At 42.7% G+C, this 16,680-nt stretch overlaps 1 protein-coding gene across 1 annotated transcript; it reads left to right on the top strand.

Moving 5' to 3' along the window:
* The first annotated feature begins 3,000 nt into the window (after window positions 1-3,000).
* On the top strand, window positions 3,001-16,449 carry PPP1R17 (protein phosphatase 1 regulatory subunit 17). Its single transcript, XM_044419200.1, has 4 exons — window positions 3,001-3,082; window positions 4,770-4,922; window positions 6,612-6,764; window positions 16,370-16,449. Exons 1-4 carry the CDS (start codon window positions 3,001-3,003, stop codon window positions 16,447-16,449), a joined length of 468 nt encoding a protein of 155 aa, XP_044275135.1.
* The last annotated feature ends 231 nt before the right edge of the window (window positions 16,450-16,680 follow it).

Here is a 16,680-nt window from a genome sequence, read left to right as displayed (position 1 = left end):
CAAGGGAGGACAAGGTAACCATCATATCGTCACTAAAAGTTGTGCTTAGAAAGCCCAGACTTTCGCAGACATTGTACATATGTTTTCAATCGTATTTTGATTTATAATGAAGACTAGTAGGTTATATTTCAAAAAAGGAAAAAGCTGCACTTCCAGAAATGCAAATTCTAAGTCTGTGCATGCCACATACAGCCTAGCTTTGATTCGCTCCATAGATAATGGCTGCTGATGCATGCAAAATTGAGCCAAGGAGTTCTGGGACCCATGATGTCACAAACCAGAAGCTCACCAATTCCAATTATCCAGAAGCCGTGTGAACGTGTGAATCTAATGGGTGTTATACATGCCAATGTTATTTGCAAGTAAAGCACACAAAACTTGAGGTTGTAATCTCATGCACATTTCAAGGCTTTCCTTCTAGAAGGCACATGTAGGGTTTGGATTTACTGCATTAATAATCCCAAGTGGGCTGGATTGGACAGTGGTAGCTTTGCAAGGCAATAGTGAATGGAAATTTTGCCTCAGCTGTGAACCACCAGCTCCCTACTATTGCCGCATTTTGAAGAGGAAAGTGATCTGCAGAAGCATCACACCACAATCACAGGCTCCAGATCTTGGGGGTGCAGAAAGGTTGTCCTTGAAACATGACTGCAGTTCTAAGAATCCCCGATTGCCCAGTGCACTGTTCCACGCTCCCCCTGCTGCTGCTTTCTTTGCCTCCTGGAAGGCTGAGGTCTTACATGCCAGATTAAAGCTTGTACATATGCAGCGCAGGCCATGAACCCCATAAAATATGCATGGCTGCCACTTAAAGAGCCATGGTGCATCACGGCTGAGAGAAGCAGTTCTCCCCAGTCACCCACAAGTCTACACGTGCCTTGCAATAATTGCGTTATTCATGTTTATCTCAGTCCTTGAGGGCACAGGACTTCTTAAGCTTATTTTACAGGTGGGAAACAGACTGCCAAGAACATGCACCCCTGTTGCAGTTGAATAAAGCTGCTGCATCCTCCTTCAATAGGGAGGGACTTTAAAAGCCACCTTACTACAGATATCTGCCTCCACCCAGGCAGAATGTGATCCAAATTTTTGAAGGGAAGTAATTAAAGATGATGGGGAAAGAAGATTAAAAAATTGATCTTGCAGCAGGTCTTTGCTGTGGGGAGACTTCATTCAGTGCTGTGAAGGACTTCAGGCTGAACGGTAATTACTGGTCCAAAGACGCTTCAGGGATGAGAGAGGATTTGAACCTGGGCTCTCCCAGACACAGTCTTGCAGTCCAAGCCCACCTCACCCAACCTTGTGCTGTCCAGATGTGTAAACTACAACTCCCACCAACCCCAGCCAGCATGATCAATGGCCATACTGGCAGAGGATGGTGGTTGGGGCAGGGGGGGTGTTCCATACATATGGAGGGCATTATGCTGTAAGAGGCTGTTCTGACCACTTCCTCACACAGCTCTCACTTTGTTCAAGAAAGAAAAAGAATTCAGCTGTCTTTTCTTTGAATGCTGGATGTAGGTGGGACAATGATACAGTGTTGAATCATCTCCAAGACTAGGAACTATTTACAATACATTATTAGGTGCAGGGCTCCCTCCAGAACGGAATGGTCCTTCCACAGCCAAATCAACTCATGGTTAATCCAAACTGTCTTCGTTTCAGGAGTTTAATTCCGGGCGGCTGGAGAATCTTTGGGGGTTCATTCCATGCCAGTTGTGAAGGCAGGGGGAGGGGGTTCTACCTTTGGTGTTCTAGCTCTGAGATCACAGGACATTGTCTGGAAGGACACAGGATCGTACCCTTAGTGTATCAATTAATAATCCTCGTAGCAATAATGATTCTTTTAATGGTTTGCTTATAGAAGAATGGTTGCAGCAAATGTTTAACAATGCCAGGTGCAACAGTCCACAAACTCACATACATTACTTTTTCAAACTTCTCTTTTTTGGCGAAGAGAAGACCTATTATATCTAAAGGCCACCTGCAGCTTTGTTTGCATGTCTTTTCAAGCTGTTCATGGGTCTAACCATTCACAGTGCTGGTGGGAAGAGGAATCGCTTTTTTATACATTGTTAGTACTGAGACTGAATAAGTCAAACTAAAGTGCAAGCCTAACCCAAGACCAAAATCCTGTCCTGCTCATATTCATTCAAGGATGCAGAGTGAATGTTGAGTAGTGGGGACCCAATCTCTCCCACTTGTTACATCTCTCTTTTTCAACCTGCTCTTAAAGAAACAGGAGCCCTTCTGGGATAAGACAGCAACAATATCGCTGATCCTTAGATCAAATAAAGAGCACAGATATCTAGCCATAATGTGGAGGAAGCTAATTGCTCAGCAGCAGAGAGTCTTTGGAAATGTTCCCCCTTTTCTTAGGGAGAACTAAAGTCTCAGTGGATAAGCCACTGAGGTACTGGATTGTTAGGAGAAGGAAAGAGACAGGAAGGCAAAATAAGACGATGTAGCACTGGTCTGCATGTCCTGTGACCCAGCAAGCCAATTGCAGTCCACCAGTCATGGATGGCAGCCCAATACAGATTGAATAAACATCCTGTTTTTGTGGCCTGCTTGAGCCTGCAAACAGGAAGGTTGCCAAGAACGCGATAGACCATAAAATATGTCCAGTCAGCTATGCTGCATTTATGGGGCCACATGTTGTACCCCATAATCAGGTATCGGAGAACATCTTTAAATACCAGAAAGTGTTAGTGGCTCCTGAAACATTCCTTAGTTTGCCAGAGTGCTCTGTGCATTACTGAAATATTCCTTAAGTTCTTGTTGTTTATGAAAAGAGATAATTTTGGCATAAAACCACCCTTTATGTGTCAACTTAGTAACATTCTGAAAGAAAGAAAAACCAATGAGGGACGGTGTGGAGAAAATGAGCCCCTTCTAAATCTTAGTAGGAAAGCATGGAAGCTTGTGAGACGCAAAGCTCAACCATTTATACCCCATGTACTATTTTGTGCTCCTAGCTTAAGAACAGCCTCATCAGTGATGTCAACTGAATATGTGCAGCCGTCGCATGAGATCTCGGAAGACAGATTGGACGGGCGAGATGCTCGCTGTAACCACTTAGGTCAGTCTTGGAGAGTGCCTGCTGTTCAGGAAAAGGTCTTCCTTGCATCTTTAAGTGCCGGCCAGAGCCATCCTATCCCATCCCCCACTCCTCCCACCCCCCCCCCCCCATCTGAACAACTGCTCCTCATGAAACCTGATAGACTGCCTTCTGGTGACGCATTTGAGACCAGATGGGGAAGCAAAGGGTGGGTAGGGGGTGTGCTTGCTTGCTTTCTTCATATTGCTTTCAGTATATAAATATTACCCATATTAGCCAAAGCTGCAGCCATGCATTAATAAGGTACAGAATGAAGCGGGGGATGAACCCTAAGCTGAACTCTTCTCCTTTACCATGGCCATGCACAAGGTTTCCAGATTTGGTGTAAAACTTTTCTACAAACCTTTTGACAATCCTGTTTTGCTTTACCAGGGGACTAGCTTTTGTTAGCTATGCATATTTCACACTTGCTCATATTTGGGAACCCTTGTCTTACTACAGCTTTGTAAGGCTCTCTGGCTTCACCCAGCTGAACACAGACTTTTGTTGAATATGCTCTTCCAGCCAACAAGATATTGAGAAGGCACATGATTTCAGCAATCCTCAAAATCAGAGTTGCACAACTCCTATTGACTTGTTGGGTGCTTTCCACACTACTTTTTCCCTTTTACACTATGCAGTGAATAGCATAAAAGTCAGCATGTTAGATGAAACATGGCAGTGTGATTTGCCCCCTAAGAAATCTGATATTAATGCATCAATAATTGTATTTATTTATTATATTTCACATCTGTCTACTAACCAATGTTTTCAGGGTATATTAGTGGCAGTTAAAATTCCAAAATGAAATAGATAGAGTTCAAACATATAACATAAAGTACAAGCATTAAAATGAGTAAAATACAAAGCATGCAAAACAACAAACACCATCAAGAATCAATAAATTGGACATTCAAATCTAGAACTAGGTCTCTAAAATACCTGGGAGAAAAGAATGTTTGTCAAGAAAAAGATAACAGGAACAAGAAAACAGGAAGGAAAAATCCTGAATATTGTAGAAAAGGCACTCAAAGGATTTTCTTCTCAAAATAAATGAAGAGAATTGGGTCCTAAAGAAAGAACTTGGGAGTCCACCTTCTCTCTTTTGATCTGTCTGTCACTCACAAGTACCTTCACCTCTCATCACTTCAGTAAAAAGATAGCAACACTGGTCCTCTTTGTGGGGTTCATTTCATAATTGTGGTACCACAACTGAGAAGTCCCTCTGCTAGTGCCCCTTTCCCCCAGCTTCCTTCAGCAGGAGTGTCAAGAAGAGAGCTCCAAAAGTGACCCAAGAAACGGAGCGGATACCTTTGGGAGTAGATGTTCCTTTAGATCTTCTGGTCCCAAACCATTTCGGGTTTTAAAGGTAAACACCAACACTTTAACTGTGGTATGAAAATTGACATGTTGCATTTTTACCCGCCACAGAATAAGAAGTGTTGTTTCTTAGAAACCCCACCCCTGTGGTTGCCAGTGGCCTGAATTAACTTATCCACCACCGCTACCTACTCCTGACTTACAGTCAGAACCTTTTTGGTGTTCTAATGAACTGGGCTGTACTTAAGTTATATCTTCAGGGAATGGTGAAATGTGTGAGAAATTTGCAGCCCAAGATCAAATGTAATGGGATTGTCCTGATAATTATATATTCTTTTTAAAAATACAGATGATCTTTCTGAACAGTTACTTAAAAACTGCGAACTCAAAAAGATACCAAAAAAGGGGAAAACTCTTCAAGTCTCTCAGAAAACTGAGCTGGAACAAAAAAAACCAAAGAGGAAAGATACACCGGCAATACATACCCCACCACCAATCGCAGGTTAGCTCGTCTGGTGTTACTACTTCAGTGGAACGTGGAACCACAGATGGATGCATGGAGCTCCATGACAGATCCGATCTTTGTGCTTTTGTAATCTTCCTATAATGCTGCAATGCATAAGGTGCAGAACCCAAAAAGCTGCATCTTGCATACATCTTGTAATGAGAGCACTGCTAAAAGTAATGCCAAGCAGATTCGTTCCAGAAGCTTCCAGCTCCCATGCAGACCTGTTGCTTTGAATGTCCTTACAGGCCTCTGAAGCCTTTTTACAGACAACACCAGGCAGCTCACTGGTTAGACTGGTCCTCTTGTTCAGGGAAGGCATTCCCATCCACACGACAGCGTTCCCACTTCTGCTTTTCCAAACCTAACATGCTGCTCTACATTACTGTTATATTATTCTTGTGCTCTTAAGACGGGAGTCAAGTTATGGCTTGTTCAAGGCACAGCTTTCAACAGACTCATACATAGCATAACCCTTTTGGCTTTGATAGGCCCGGCAACAGCTCCTGACACTCCCAAGGTCAGGGACCACCACCAATGCATTCCTTGGGCCTTCCTTATTACAGTGGCTGGGCCTGGTAACAACTTCCTTATTGCTCACGGGGGCCCTAATGACCTGTTGCTTTGTGGTTTTGTGGCTAATTTCAATGGCACTTCCCCACCACTCAGCTTTGATTTGGAGTTCCATTGCCACTGACCTTCGCCACCAGAGAGTATGTTGCTAGGGCCCACCAAGGTGGGAGCAGTTCACAGGAAGCCATCTGTGCCAAGCCCCCATCAAGCTCATACCTGGCCATAGTTCTTGATGGGCTAGCCTTGTGAATTGCTATACTATATGACAGCTCCCTTCAAGTCCTGCCTAGTGAGAATGCATACTGGAATGCGTAAATGGCAGAACTGAGGGCTCAAAGGCCAAACCAAGGACCCCAGGGTCCCCAGAAGGCCAGACCTCAACATCAATCATTTGGTGCTTCCCTGTCTTTTGCAATGCCTCTCCTAAGGCTTGGCTGCTGGCAGTAAGAGCTTTCAGCTATAATATGCTCTCTTGTTTGGGTTTTTGCTTTTGCTTTTCAGCCACCCATGGAAGGCAGCCCCTGAGAGCATCCCTGAACCCCTTCTCTTTCCTCTTCTTCTTCCTCTTCCTCCCGTGCATTTATGTCCTGTCTTCTCCTGCAAAGTACCCAAAGTAGCTCACAGAGTCCTCAGAGCAACAACCCAGTGGAGCACGTTAGGCTGAGAGTGAGTGAGCGTCACCCAAAGTCACCCAGTGAGCTTCATGGCCAAGTGGACACTAGAATCCAGATCTAGGTCCCTCGTCCAACACTCTCACCACCACGCCACCCTGACTCTCAACACTATACGTTGTGCTGTATGTCTGTTTTTGCTGCATGTTGGCATGAAAACTCTGCACTGTGTTAAGGAGCTTTTGAAGGTCAAAGGAAGGTAGAAGCCATGGGGTTGCATGAATTCAATACCTTTTAAATAAAAGAAAAAGAAGAACAAAGCCACTCAGGCTTAGTGTCACTGCATCCTTATTGTTACTTCTAAAAGCATCTTTTTAAAAATAGCTGCATCAGGCTAGACATCAGGGAGTTATTTCTTGAGCAAAATTTTTGCTTGTCATGCTGATGAAAAGTTCGCAATGGTTTGCAAAGTCTAATTCTATTTCCTATGGTATTTCTATAGGCATCCTTTCAGACCACTTAATTAGGAGGTGTGACTTCTCTGAGAGACTGCCAAAGAGTAACAGCAGTCTAGCATTGCAAAAAATGGAACAAGAACAGAAAAAGCCCAGAAGAAAAAATACACCCGCAATAAATACACCGCCTGTGCTTGCAGGTAAGGGAAAAGTGAAAGAGACTTGGAAAATGTGCTTAAAGTATCACTGTTTAGGTTCAGAACAGTCTCATGAATAGTCTTTACAATCATGTTTTTTTAAAGTTTGTTCGATTACTGGTAAGATTATACATCCATGGTAGCATTGCTTGATAGCCTAGCAAATTGTATAGTTCTCAAGAGTTTGATAAGAAACATACAATTGTATATGTATATATTTTCTCTTTTCCATTCTCTCCAAACCCATAATCTTCCTGCACAGGAGAATTTCTGATAAGTATTTTCATATTTTACAGTGTGTGTGTGAGTGTTTCCCCAGAATGTTTATCCTTCTATGTAGCCAGTAAAAGTGTCATTCATTGAAGGACTTTCAAGCCGAAAGAAAAATAGTTTTCATAGGAACCCACACAATGTTGCTAGTCAGAGTCACAAATGCTTTCCAGTGCACACAGGGTTAACTCATTGATCAGCTTTTTAAAAGCCACATTTTGCTAAAAAAAAGCTTTAATTTTTAAGACTCCAAAACTAGAAAGCAACTATAAGGAACACTGCACCTATTATGATTTTGTCACATGACTGGGAAATTCATCAGCCAATTTTCAAATAGTTGGCTGAAAGACACCATCTGTTGTCACACTTCCTAACAAACAAGCTATCAGTTCTGAAACTTATCACTGCTCAAGCTTAGATGGTGTGCTCTCTTATTCAGAAATGGAAAATATGGTTACATTATTATTAAGATATGACTTTTCCAGGATTCCACTGAAAAATCCACAAATCTCAGAAACATATCCAGCAGGTATGGACTGTCCAACCTGAATCAAGTCAAAATTTATTGTATTAATTGACTGTGATCCAGTGAAAAGGTAACAAAAGAACAGTCAGAGAATTTCTTTATTGGAGATAGAAGGTAAAAAGGGATTAACGTAAACTTTGCTGAATCATAAATGAGTATGCTGAGCTAGAGTGGCGTAGTGGTTTGAGTCTTGGACTGGGACTCAGGAGATCCAGAGTCTAGTCCCCGCTTAGCCATGAAGCTCCCTGGGTGGCTTATGGATTCTCAGCCCAAGCTACCTCACAGGATTGTTGTGAGGATAAGATTTAGATGGGGAGAACCTTGTAAGCTGCTTTGGGTTTCTTGTCAGGGCAAGAAAGGTGGGGTAAATGTAATGTATGAATAATAATGAGGAGGAGGAGGAGGAGGCATGGTTTACTTGTAGTTCTCCACATGTAGTTCTATGGCATTCGTACCAGGGCAGCCACAAGTTTTGTTGGGGCCCTGGGAACAGTGTGCCACAGTACTGATGTCCCCCAACCAAACCAAACCAAACCAAACCAAACCAAACCAAACCAAACCAAACTTACCAGGTATAGATGGGGATGTTGGCAGGTGGCAGAGATGACAGCTGAAGGTGCTGAAAGCATTATTCCAATTGTATAGTATTCCCTCATGCCATCAAGGGTGAGCAGCTTCCAAGGGCTGGGGGTCCATGTGGTAACTCAAGAAACCTCTGGTAGCACCCCCCCCCCCGGCCATGAATTTGATGCCATGGTGGTGGAAGCAATCTTAGAAGGACATAAGTCATACGGATTGCTGGCACTTTGTTTTCAAACAAGGTGCGTGTCCTCTGTGCATCTTGTTGTCTTCTGAAATCACTGCTTTTTTGTGGGGGCGGGGCGGGGGAGCAAGGAGAGCACCAAAAGGGCCAGGGGACAGGCAGCCCACTGTTCTAAAGAGAAGCCCTGGAGGAGGCAGCTGGAGCTGCTCTCACTGTCCTCTTTCTTACCCACAATGCCTCTGGGCCTTACCCCAACATTTAACTTGGGGGCAGAACCCAGGAGCATTGTGGGTAAGTAAGCACACTGTGGCTGCGGCCTTCTGGTCCCATTGTGCTAGGTGCTAACAATGGGCCAATCCTGTATGGCTGTTAGTGGTGGACCCTTTTAGATTTCTGCTTTATCTGAAAAAGATGAGCTCAGTCTAATGATAAGCTTAGGTGTAGCCCTGTGCTGTTTGTTTAGATGGGAGAAAAGGCCTTTTTCCTGTCTAGACTTGCATAGGATTGTACCTTTGGGGATTCTGAAGATTGTTTTATGTCATAGGTGAGATGTGATGCTAATAGATTGACATTTTTCATGACTTGCTGGCTCTTGAGAGATTTGACATGCTTGACAATGTAGCAATATGAAAAACCCATCAGATTCAGGCTGGACAGCTACATCCTGGTGGGGCCATGCTGAAATGTGAACCAGGAATCCGCACTATGCTTCTTACCAGTACCACGGTGCTTGACTCACTGGTCTGGCAAGCCATCTTCCTCAAGGTATTTCCACCATTACAGAAGACGGCATGGACTTCTCCAGAGCAGTCACATCACAACATTTTAATATGCTGTTTTTCCTGTGTGCGCTAAACTCTCAGTGGGAGGGGAGTGCTTTCCATGGGCTGGAGGGCTGTGGTTAGCACTGCAAAAGCAAGTGTCACACAGCCCTTGACAAAACAGCAACTCTGCTAAGAAGAGTTGAATCAGCCTTCATTTGCACTCCTGTTTCCCTGGCTGTCCCACCACCACCTACGCCTTCCCATCAAGGATCTTCTCTCTCTCTCACGTGCTCAGTAAACTGGAGAGTAAATGTTTCTTCTTCCCCATCCCTGATCTGTGAAAAAATAAAGCCTGCCATATCTTCAGATGTTCTTTTACATCTAGGAGCATTTAGCTGAAAATACTCTCCATGTCACATTATCTTCAGCAGTGTTATTCAGAAGTAAATCATGTTGGTGCTTGGGAAAGTCAGCATGGGAAAGGGGCTGTCTTTGTGTTCAGGAATTGCTTTTTGGTGGAGGGAAATCAGGGGTCCTCATCCTGTTGGCTTCACCCCATGGAAGGTGGGAGCACAGCACCCAGACTCATCTCTTCTCTGCACATCTCCTTCTCCCTGATTGATCGATTGGTTATTTATTATTTTTCACATGGATAGGCTGTTAAATAGTCTGACAGGGCTCTCAAAGCAGCTAACAGCATTGAGAAACAGAGCAACAGTACAATTATAAGTATAGGGGGAATGAATAGGTGGGAAACCTGTTAGTAGCAGAGTGAGCTCTTACAATAGCACTACATTTAAAATCAGATCTCGAAATACCTGTGAAAGAGGATGGTTTTTGCATGACACTGAAATGAGTGCAGTGACAGCGCCAGACAGACCTCTTTAGGAAGCCCATTCCAAAGATGGGGCAGCCACCAAGAAGGCCCTACTTTATTTATTTTAATGTACAATCTAAAATATAACCAAAATAGTACTACCTTCAAAATATAAACATATAAAATTAAGCATGCATTTACAAGAGTTCTTACAATACTGTGCCCCCCATCACCAGGACCAAGGATACGCGTTATAGATAAAAGAAACTCATTCATGCTTTCTTTCAGGATATTTCCCCCTTCCATAACTGTAATAATTCTTTTGACATCTCAGACCCTTTCACTTTTTTAAAGACATACTCAAGAAATACATCCCAAATATCCCTAAACTTATTTTTCTTTTTCAAAGGCCCTTCTTCTATTTGCCATCTCTTCTACTTCCTTTAGGGATGGCTCTTTCAGAAGGACCTCATTCCCTGATCTCAATGAGCTGGTGGGAGTGGGGGGAGGGAAAGCAGTCAATTTTAATTCCTTAAAAAAAGAAAAAAATCACTCATCACATCTGTGCATAGGTAACAGTGGGAGAGAGACAGCAACGTTTTCAGCCTTTCTGAATCCTCTGGTTTCCCTGCAATTGCATTTGTTTATGACATATTAAGTACAATTCAAGCAGTAGATGTGTTGTGCTTAAATAACATGGCAGTGCTCCCTGATAAACAAAAGGGGGTCTGTTGTAGGACCCCCCCCCCCAATGAACCAGAGCCACAATGACACCAGCAGTCAAAGCATTTACAAGATCAGCGGGGAAGTCAGGGACAAATGACCACCTCACCATGGTTGTGTCAATCAGCCCTTAGTTTGCCTCTGAACTAGAACCCTATTTATACTTCTTTGATATTTGGTTAACCACCATGTAGAACAGGAGTGTGAGGAAGACGATGACTAAATGAGCTCTTGTAGATGTTTGGCCAAATAAAATCTCCATTTTACATTCCTCACCTGAGTAGCCTCCACATGGTTATTTGCTGCAAATAAACATCAAAGTGCCTTTTCTTGTTATTTATTTTCAGCTTGGCTCTTGTATGCAGTGCTAACCAAATGGGCACATTTCAGGACCCTGTTCTCCTTTTCTCTGCAGCTCACTCTTTTCTTGCTTTTGAGTATCTGCCAAAGGCATAGGAAGCAGCCCATCACCCGGAGTGAGAACCAGCAATCTTTATTTGGGTGCAACCCCGTGCGGCTTTACACAGAAGAGGTCCTAGCACACCCAGCATGTCCCACCATTCTACCCAAATGGCTTTCCTCATAAACATCTGAAAACAGCAGTCCATCTTTGAGTTTCCCCTGCAAGATAAACCCTCTGATCCTTCTTGGCATCTCTTTTCAAAGATGCCCTCCAGAAATAATTCAGACTCTAGAAAAAAATATTGAGGATACAAATGATTCAATTAGTTGGTTGAATCCAGACTCTGCTTAGAAGTGATCTGTTGAAATCAATGGGATAAGTAAGTCAGGATTAAACCCGGGCACAACCCAATACCCCATTTAGGGAGCATATGATTTCCATGTCACAACAATGGGAGTGGCTACCGGTTTGTTTCTGGGCAAAATTCAACATACTGTAATGACCTATAATGTCCTGAACATCTTGGGACAAGGGAAGCTGAAGGCCCAACATGACTTATACCAGACTTGGGACCCTTCTTTCATCCTCACTGTATCCAAGCTACATTTGGGAGGAACACAGGAGAGGACTTTGGATTTTTTTTTTTATTATTATTATGAGACCTAACTAATCTTCTCTCTGAAGTCTTACTTTCCTGAAAATACTTTCCTTTTTTTAAAGTGTACTATTTGTCTTAAGAGGTTCAAATATGATCAGGGTTTGAAATATTATCACTGACTTTCTATTCTTAATAGTGTTCAGCTACTCTGCTTTTTCCTTCTCGTGCTGTAGGGCCTTAATTGTTCCACATTTTGCTATGTTCTATAGCTGTTATATATAGCTGTAGAAAGGTGGAATATACCTTCAGATAATAAGTTCTCTCACACACACCCCATACAGAGTTCATAATTTTTTTTCTTTTTGAAACACTTAAGAGTGCAGCTGTTTGTGTATTTATTATGAAGTAAGCCCCACTGAACACTCTGGAACTTACTTCTAAGTAGACTTGCACAGGTTTGTGGCATTAATAGTCACATACGGTCCCACAGAGTATTTTTTTTGATAAATACTGTGTTAGTGTAGTATCTTTTATTTGTGAGAAACTTGAGGAAAATCAGGAGTTGTAAACTAACACATCCGAGGGAGGTGTCAGATTGGTGAAGGCTGCTGTAGTGAATTCTTTAAAGTCTGTATTGTCCTTGGTACGACTTAATATTGCTAACTAACGTATGGTATGTCTTGAACTTGTGTAAATTTTAGTATCTTTTCAGTGGATTGTGCCTAGGTTAGTATTGCATAGCGATGCATTATAGTTGTGGTGATTGTGTTTGTGTGCTTTGTGAACTGCTTTGAGCACAAAGCATTGTGGAAAATGGGTATGCAAATATATGGACTAAGGGCAAAACCCTATGCTTGTTTGGACAGACAACCTCCCTGTATCCCTGCATGCTACATCCAGATTGCCTAGCCATCCATGCTTCCTGGGGGAAAAGCTACAAGAGCTTTTCTCTGTCTAAACATGCATCAAACCTGCCCCAAAATCCTGAGAATATGTACCTTGACATTTCAGGTCAAAAGTGTGGTTTCTATACTTCCTGGAAATAAATCAAAAGATCTGGAATACAAAAAAAGAAAGCTTTGTTTCGAAATGGATGGGATTAGTCATAAGACCAAAGGTTAGCGTATGTGCCGTAGGTCCACTCGATGCAATGAGGACCTGTTTGTAATAGAAATCTGCCTTCTGGATCAGACTCTTTCTTTATGCCTCAGTGCAAATCCTTCTTTTTGGCTATCTGTCCAAGAGGGTTGGCCTGAGCCAAGTGCTGTGTTGCGGCGCATGAAAGGGTTGTCTCATGATCGTCATGAGCCAGTTGTTTGAGTGTTCCACTGAAAGTTGTTGCTTCCCGGACTCCGTTGTTTGTATGATTTTGCAGTGCAATTCTATGTATGTATACTCAGAGTGTAGTCCCACAGTTCAACAGGGGACTTACCCTCAGGTAAATGGTACAGGCTGCAACCTTAATCATGGGTATTTAGCTGGAATACTTATCTCCCTTTCATGATATTTGTTTCCCTTTCAAAAAACAGGATCATGACCAGGATTAGAGTCAATCGTCCATTAAGCATATGTCGTGTCGGCCATTCATTCATCATGGAGAACATCCGTTCATCCATGTTTCAGCATTTTCCACCAGCGTGAGCAAAGGGTTCTCATTGATGCATTTCTCCTTTGACTGGAATGCAGAGGTGAACAAAGCCATTCTGTGTGGCGCTGCTGCTTTCTCCTCCCACTCCAGACTCTATGAAGCCCTTCATTCTTTGAAGAACTTTTCATAGCAGAAAAGAAGGAAAATGGCAAGGGAAAGGGCTAGTTGAATCAACACAACCAACCCTCAGGCTAAAAGCCCACTGACAGGAAACAGTTGGAGGCTGATTTATGAAGGAGCCTTGCCTGGCCTCAGAGGGTGAAGTCCCTCCGCCTATTTATAAATAGCCGTACCAGCTTTTTAAAAAGAAATGTAGAAAAGAAACGCATTGTGCAGTTCATTCTCTCTGGTGCAGTGGTTTTGTTTGTTTTGCTTTGTTCTTTGGAAAAGGAGCTGGTGGATGTCCTGAAATGACTGCAATCATTCTGCCCTGTTTTATGTCTAGTATTTTGTCTTCTTTACGATGCCCTTACTCACAACACCTTATAACCATGTCAGAGCCCTCTGGCCACCCCAAGTCCGCCTGTGCTCATCCTGTAGGGCAGGAGGGGTGTGGAAGTCTTTGTTTGCCTCTCTTTCCTCCAAAACAGCTTTGGGGCCTCTGAATCCCTTGAAACCTCCCTGCTTTCTCAGGCCTTTGGGTCCAGTGGGTGAGTAGCCCACTGAGACACTGCCGAGACACCCATTTTGCTCCATCCTGAGGACAGAACCTGAAGTAGGCAGACAAATAGTTGAAGATGCTTATTTCACAATTACTTACAATACAAAGAAAGTCACATGAAGAGCAACTGTTTTACTCTCCTCATAATAGGCAAGTGTTTCTTGAATTCAACCTTGTTTTGCAGGCCAACCTGTAATGATGGTGGTGCTTTAACAAAATGGTTGGTGACCTAGATAGTGGTCTAGATAGTCATCAGGAATACAGTGGTGTGAATGACTCCAGGCAAATGTCCTTAGAGTGATGGTTTTTCCTAGTTCCTTCTAAGGGCAGCCCTTCCAAGTCTCTCAAATCCTTTGTATTTCTTGACTGCTTCCTCTATTTGAATTGCACAATGTTAGGTGAAATCTCTCACTGTTTAAGTCTCTTCATGGTTGACAGTAAAATTCAACAATAGTCCTGATTTGTGTTTTCTTAATGTTCAGCTGCAGTTTTGCTTCTTTCACCTTCATTGGGAGTCATTTGAATTCCTTGCTGCTTTCCACCAGTAAAATGGTATCGTCCGCATACCTTAAATTATTGATGTGTCTTCTGCCAATTTTGTCTCCTTCCAAATCCAGCTTTTCTTATAACAAGTTCTGTGTACAGACTGAACTGATAGGGAGATAAAAATATATCCTTGTCTGATGCTTCTGCCTGTGTGAAACCTCTGTTTTAACAGTAGCTTCTTGCCTATTTTAATGTTGGCCCATAAATGCAGAGATACTATGTTCAGACCCTGCAACAAACCAGAATATATTTATGAGAGGATCTGCATACATCTTCTATGTTGGAAGAGGTTAAACCAGGGCATGGAGAAGACAGAGGCTTCTAGAGCAAGTCACATGTTTTGGGTGAGGTTTCCAGGACTCAGACCAATGTGGGACAGCTTTTGAATAGCAGAGCTTTGCCATCCAAGTATGTTAAAACCCCAGCCTTTGGGGAGGAAATCCACAAGCAATGAGGTTTTTCTATACTGAATACTGCATATATAAGAATATGATGCACTTGTTTTGTCCAGGAACTTTAATCCTAGTTAGACAAATATGGGAAGGAACTAAGTGCTATAAACATCTATACACATCTGCTCATAAGGGTAATGGAAGCGATTTACTGGCATCCTATCCAAACACTCAAGCTCCTTACTTTGCTTTGTTAGCCACATATAATCAAGTTTGATCCAATCTGTTGAAACTTGTAAATGTAAAAAACACAAACTAGCCAACTGAAATCAGTGTCCGGATAACCCTTATTTTGAAGCACACAAATATTTGTGAAAATATTGCCTTATTGTTAAACCGTCCCGAGACCATGGTAAGGGACGGTCTAGAAAAGTTTTAAATAAATAAAATTAATAAAATAATTTCATACTTAGATGCTTTTCAGGCAGCTCCATTTGCTTCATTTCTAACTTGCAGAAATATTTTGGAGTATTCAGATATGATGCCCCCATTCTGCTCTCTCATTCTACTGTCCACATTCTCAGCTCCTTCTAAACCAGTTTTAAGCCCAACCTCATTAGCTCCACTTCAGGGAAGGGGATGGATCTTCAAGGAGGCACGTATCTGTCTCCTGCCATCCAAACCAGGCTGAAAATGATCTTCTTCCTGCTAACTAAGGTTTAGGCATTGGAGGCTGCCAAGAAAAAGTGAAGCCAAGTGTGAAATTCAATATATGATTGGATTTCCTGACTTTCAAAGAAAGGAAGGAAAAAGCAGCTGGTTTGGACATCCCGATTCTACTCAAAACTATGACACCAAGGGAGGAAAAAATGCCCGTCCCCTCTACCATTTTCCTGATAAACATTTTCTCAAGGAAGCTGCTATTTTCCACCATGACAGCTGCCTGTCCTTGCTCCTGTGCACACAGCATGCAGTGATGAGGGCTGAATTCAGTTCCAGAGAAGCTCTCAGGGTGGGCAGGGCAGAAGAGAAAAGCAAAGGCAAAATGGATCAGGCAGAGAGAGAGAGAGAGCATAAACTTCCCAAAATGGCATACCCAAGTTTTACTATAACTAAACCTCAGGAGAGGTGATGTCAGCCTTTTTAGAATGGGGCCAAGGTGTGTGGCTATCTGATGTCCATGTGAGACTGTAGGAGGCCCACGTTTGGCCACTGGGTCTGTTTGCCCAGCCCAGTCATAAAGAAAAGAAAGAAAAGATTCTACAATCAGAATCAGAACTCCTTGGCAGTACATTGAACACCTCCAAAAATCTGTGTTGAGCATCTCTTGGTGCCCCAAGGTCTGGATCTATAGATGGGCTTTCAGAGAAACATGTGACCCTGCACTGTTCCCCAGCCGTCAGACCTCAAAAACTGCTTGCAAGTTCAAAGTTCATGACCCAAAGAGAAGTTCCTTTGTTCTGACTAATCTGATTTGTCTCCTTTCCCTTGTTGAAGGTATTAAACTACTTGAAGAGGAGAAGCAGACCGTGATCATTGAAGATGAAGAAAAGGAGGCAGATTCTGCACCTTTTTAGGTTCCTTTTGTACTGCCAAAGTTTTTGTAAATAATTCTGTATGATTGAGTGGTAGCATTCTTTTTAAACGTTCATTGAAAACTAGAATACAGCCTGTACTGCTTTCATACACCCCATATCTCATGCTACGGCATGTTTTGTGAAATGTAGATTCTATGGACCATGCTCTTCCTATATTAATAGACACCAAAGGGAAATCACAACGCGGCTTTAGGTAACTGCTGTGAGGAA

The sequence above is a fragment of the Varanus komodoensis genome, unplaced genomic scaffold (genome assembly GCF_004798865.1).
Source record: "Varanus komodoensis strain SLA01 unplaced genomic scaffold, ASM479886v1 scaffold10, whole genome shotgun sequence".
NCBI classification, from domain to species: Eukaryota; Metazoa; Chordata; class Lepidosauria; order Squamata; family Varanidae; genus Varanus; species Varanus komodoensis.
Note: the sequence above shows the minus strand (reverse complement) of the source record. Positions and strands in the feature narration are given on the sequence as shown.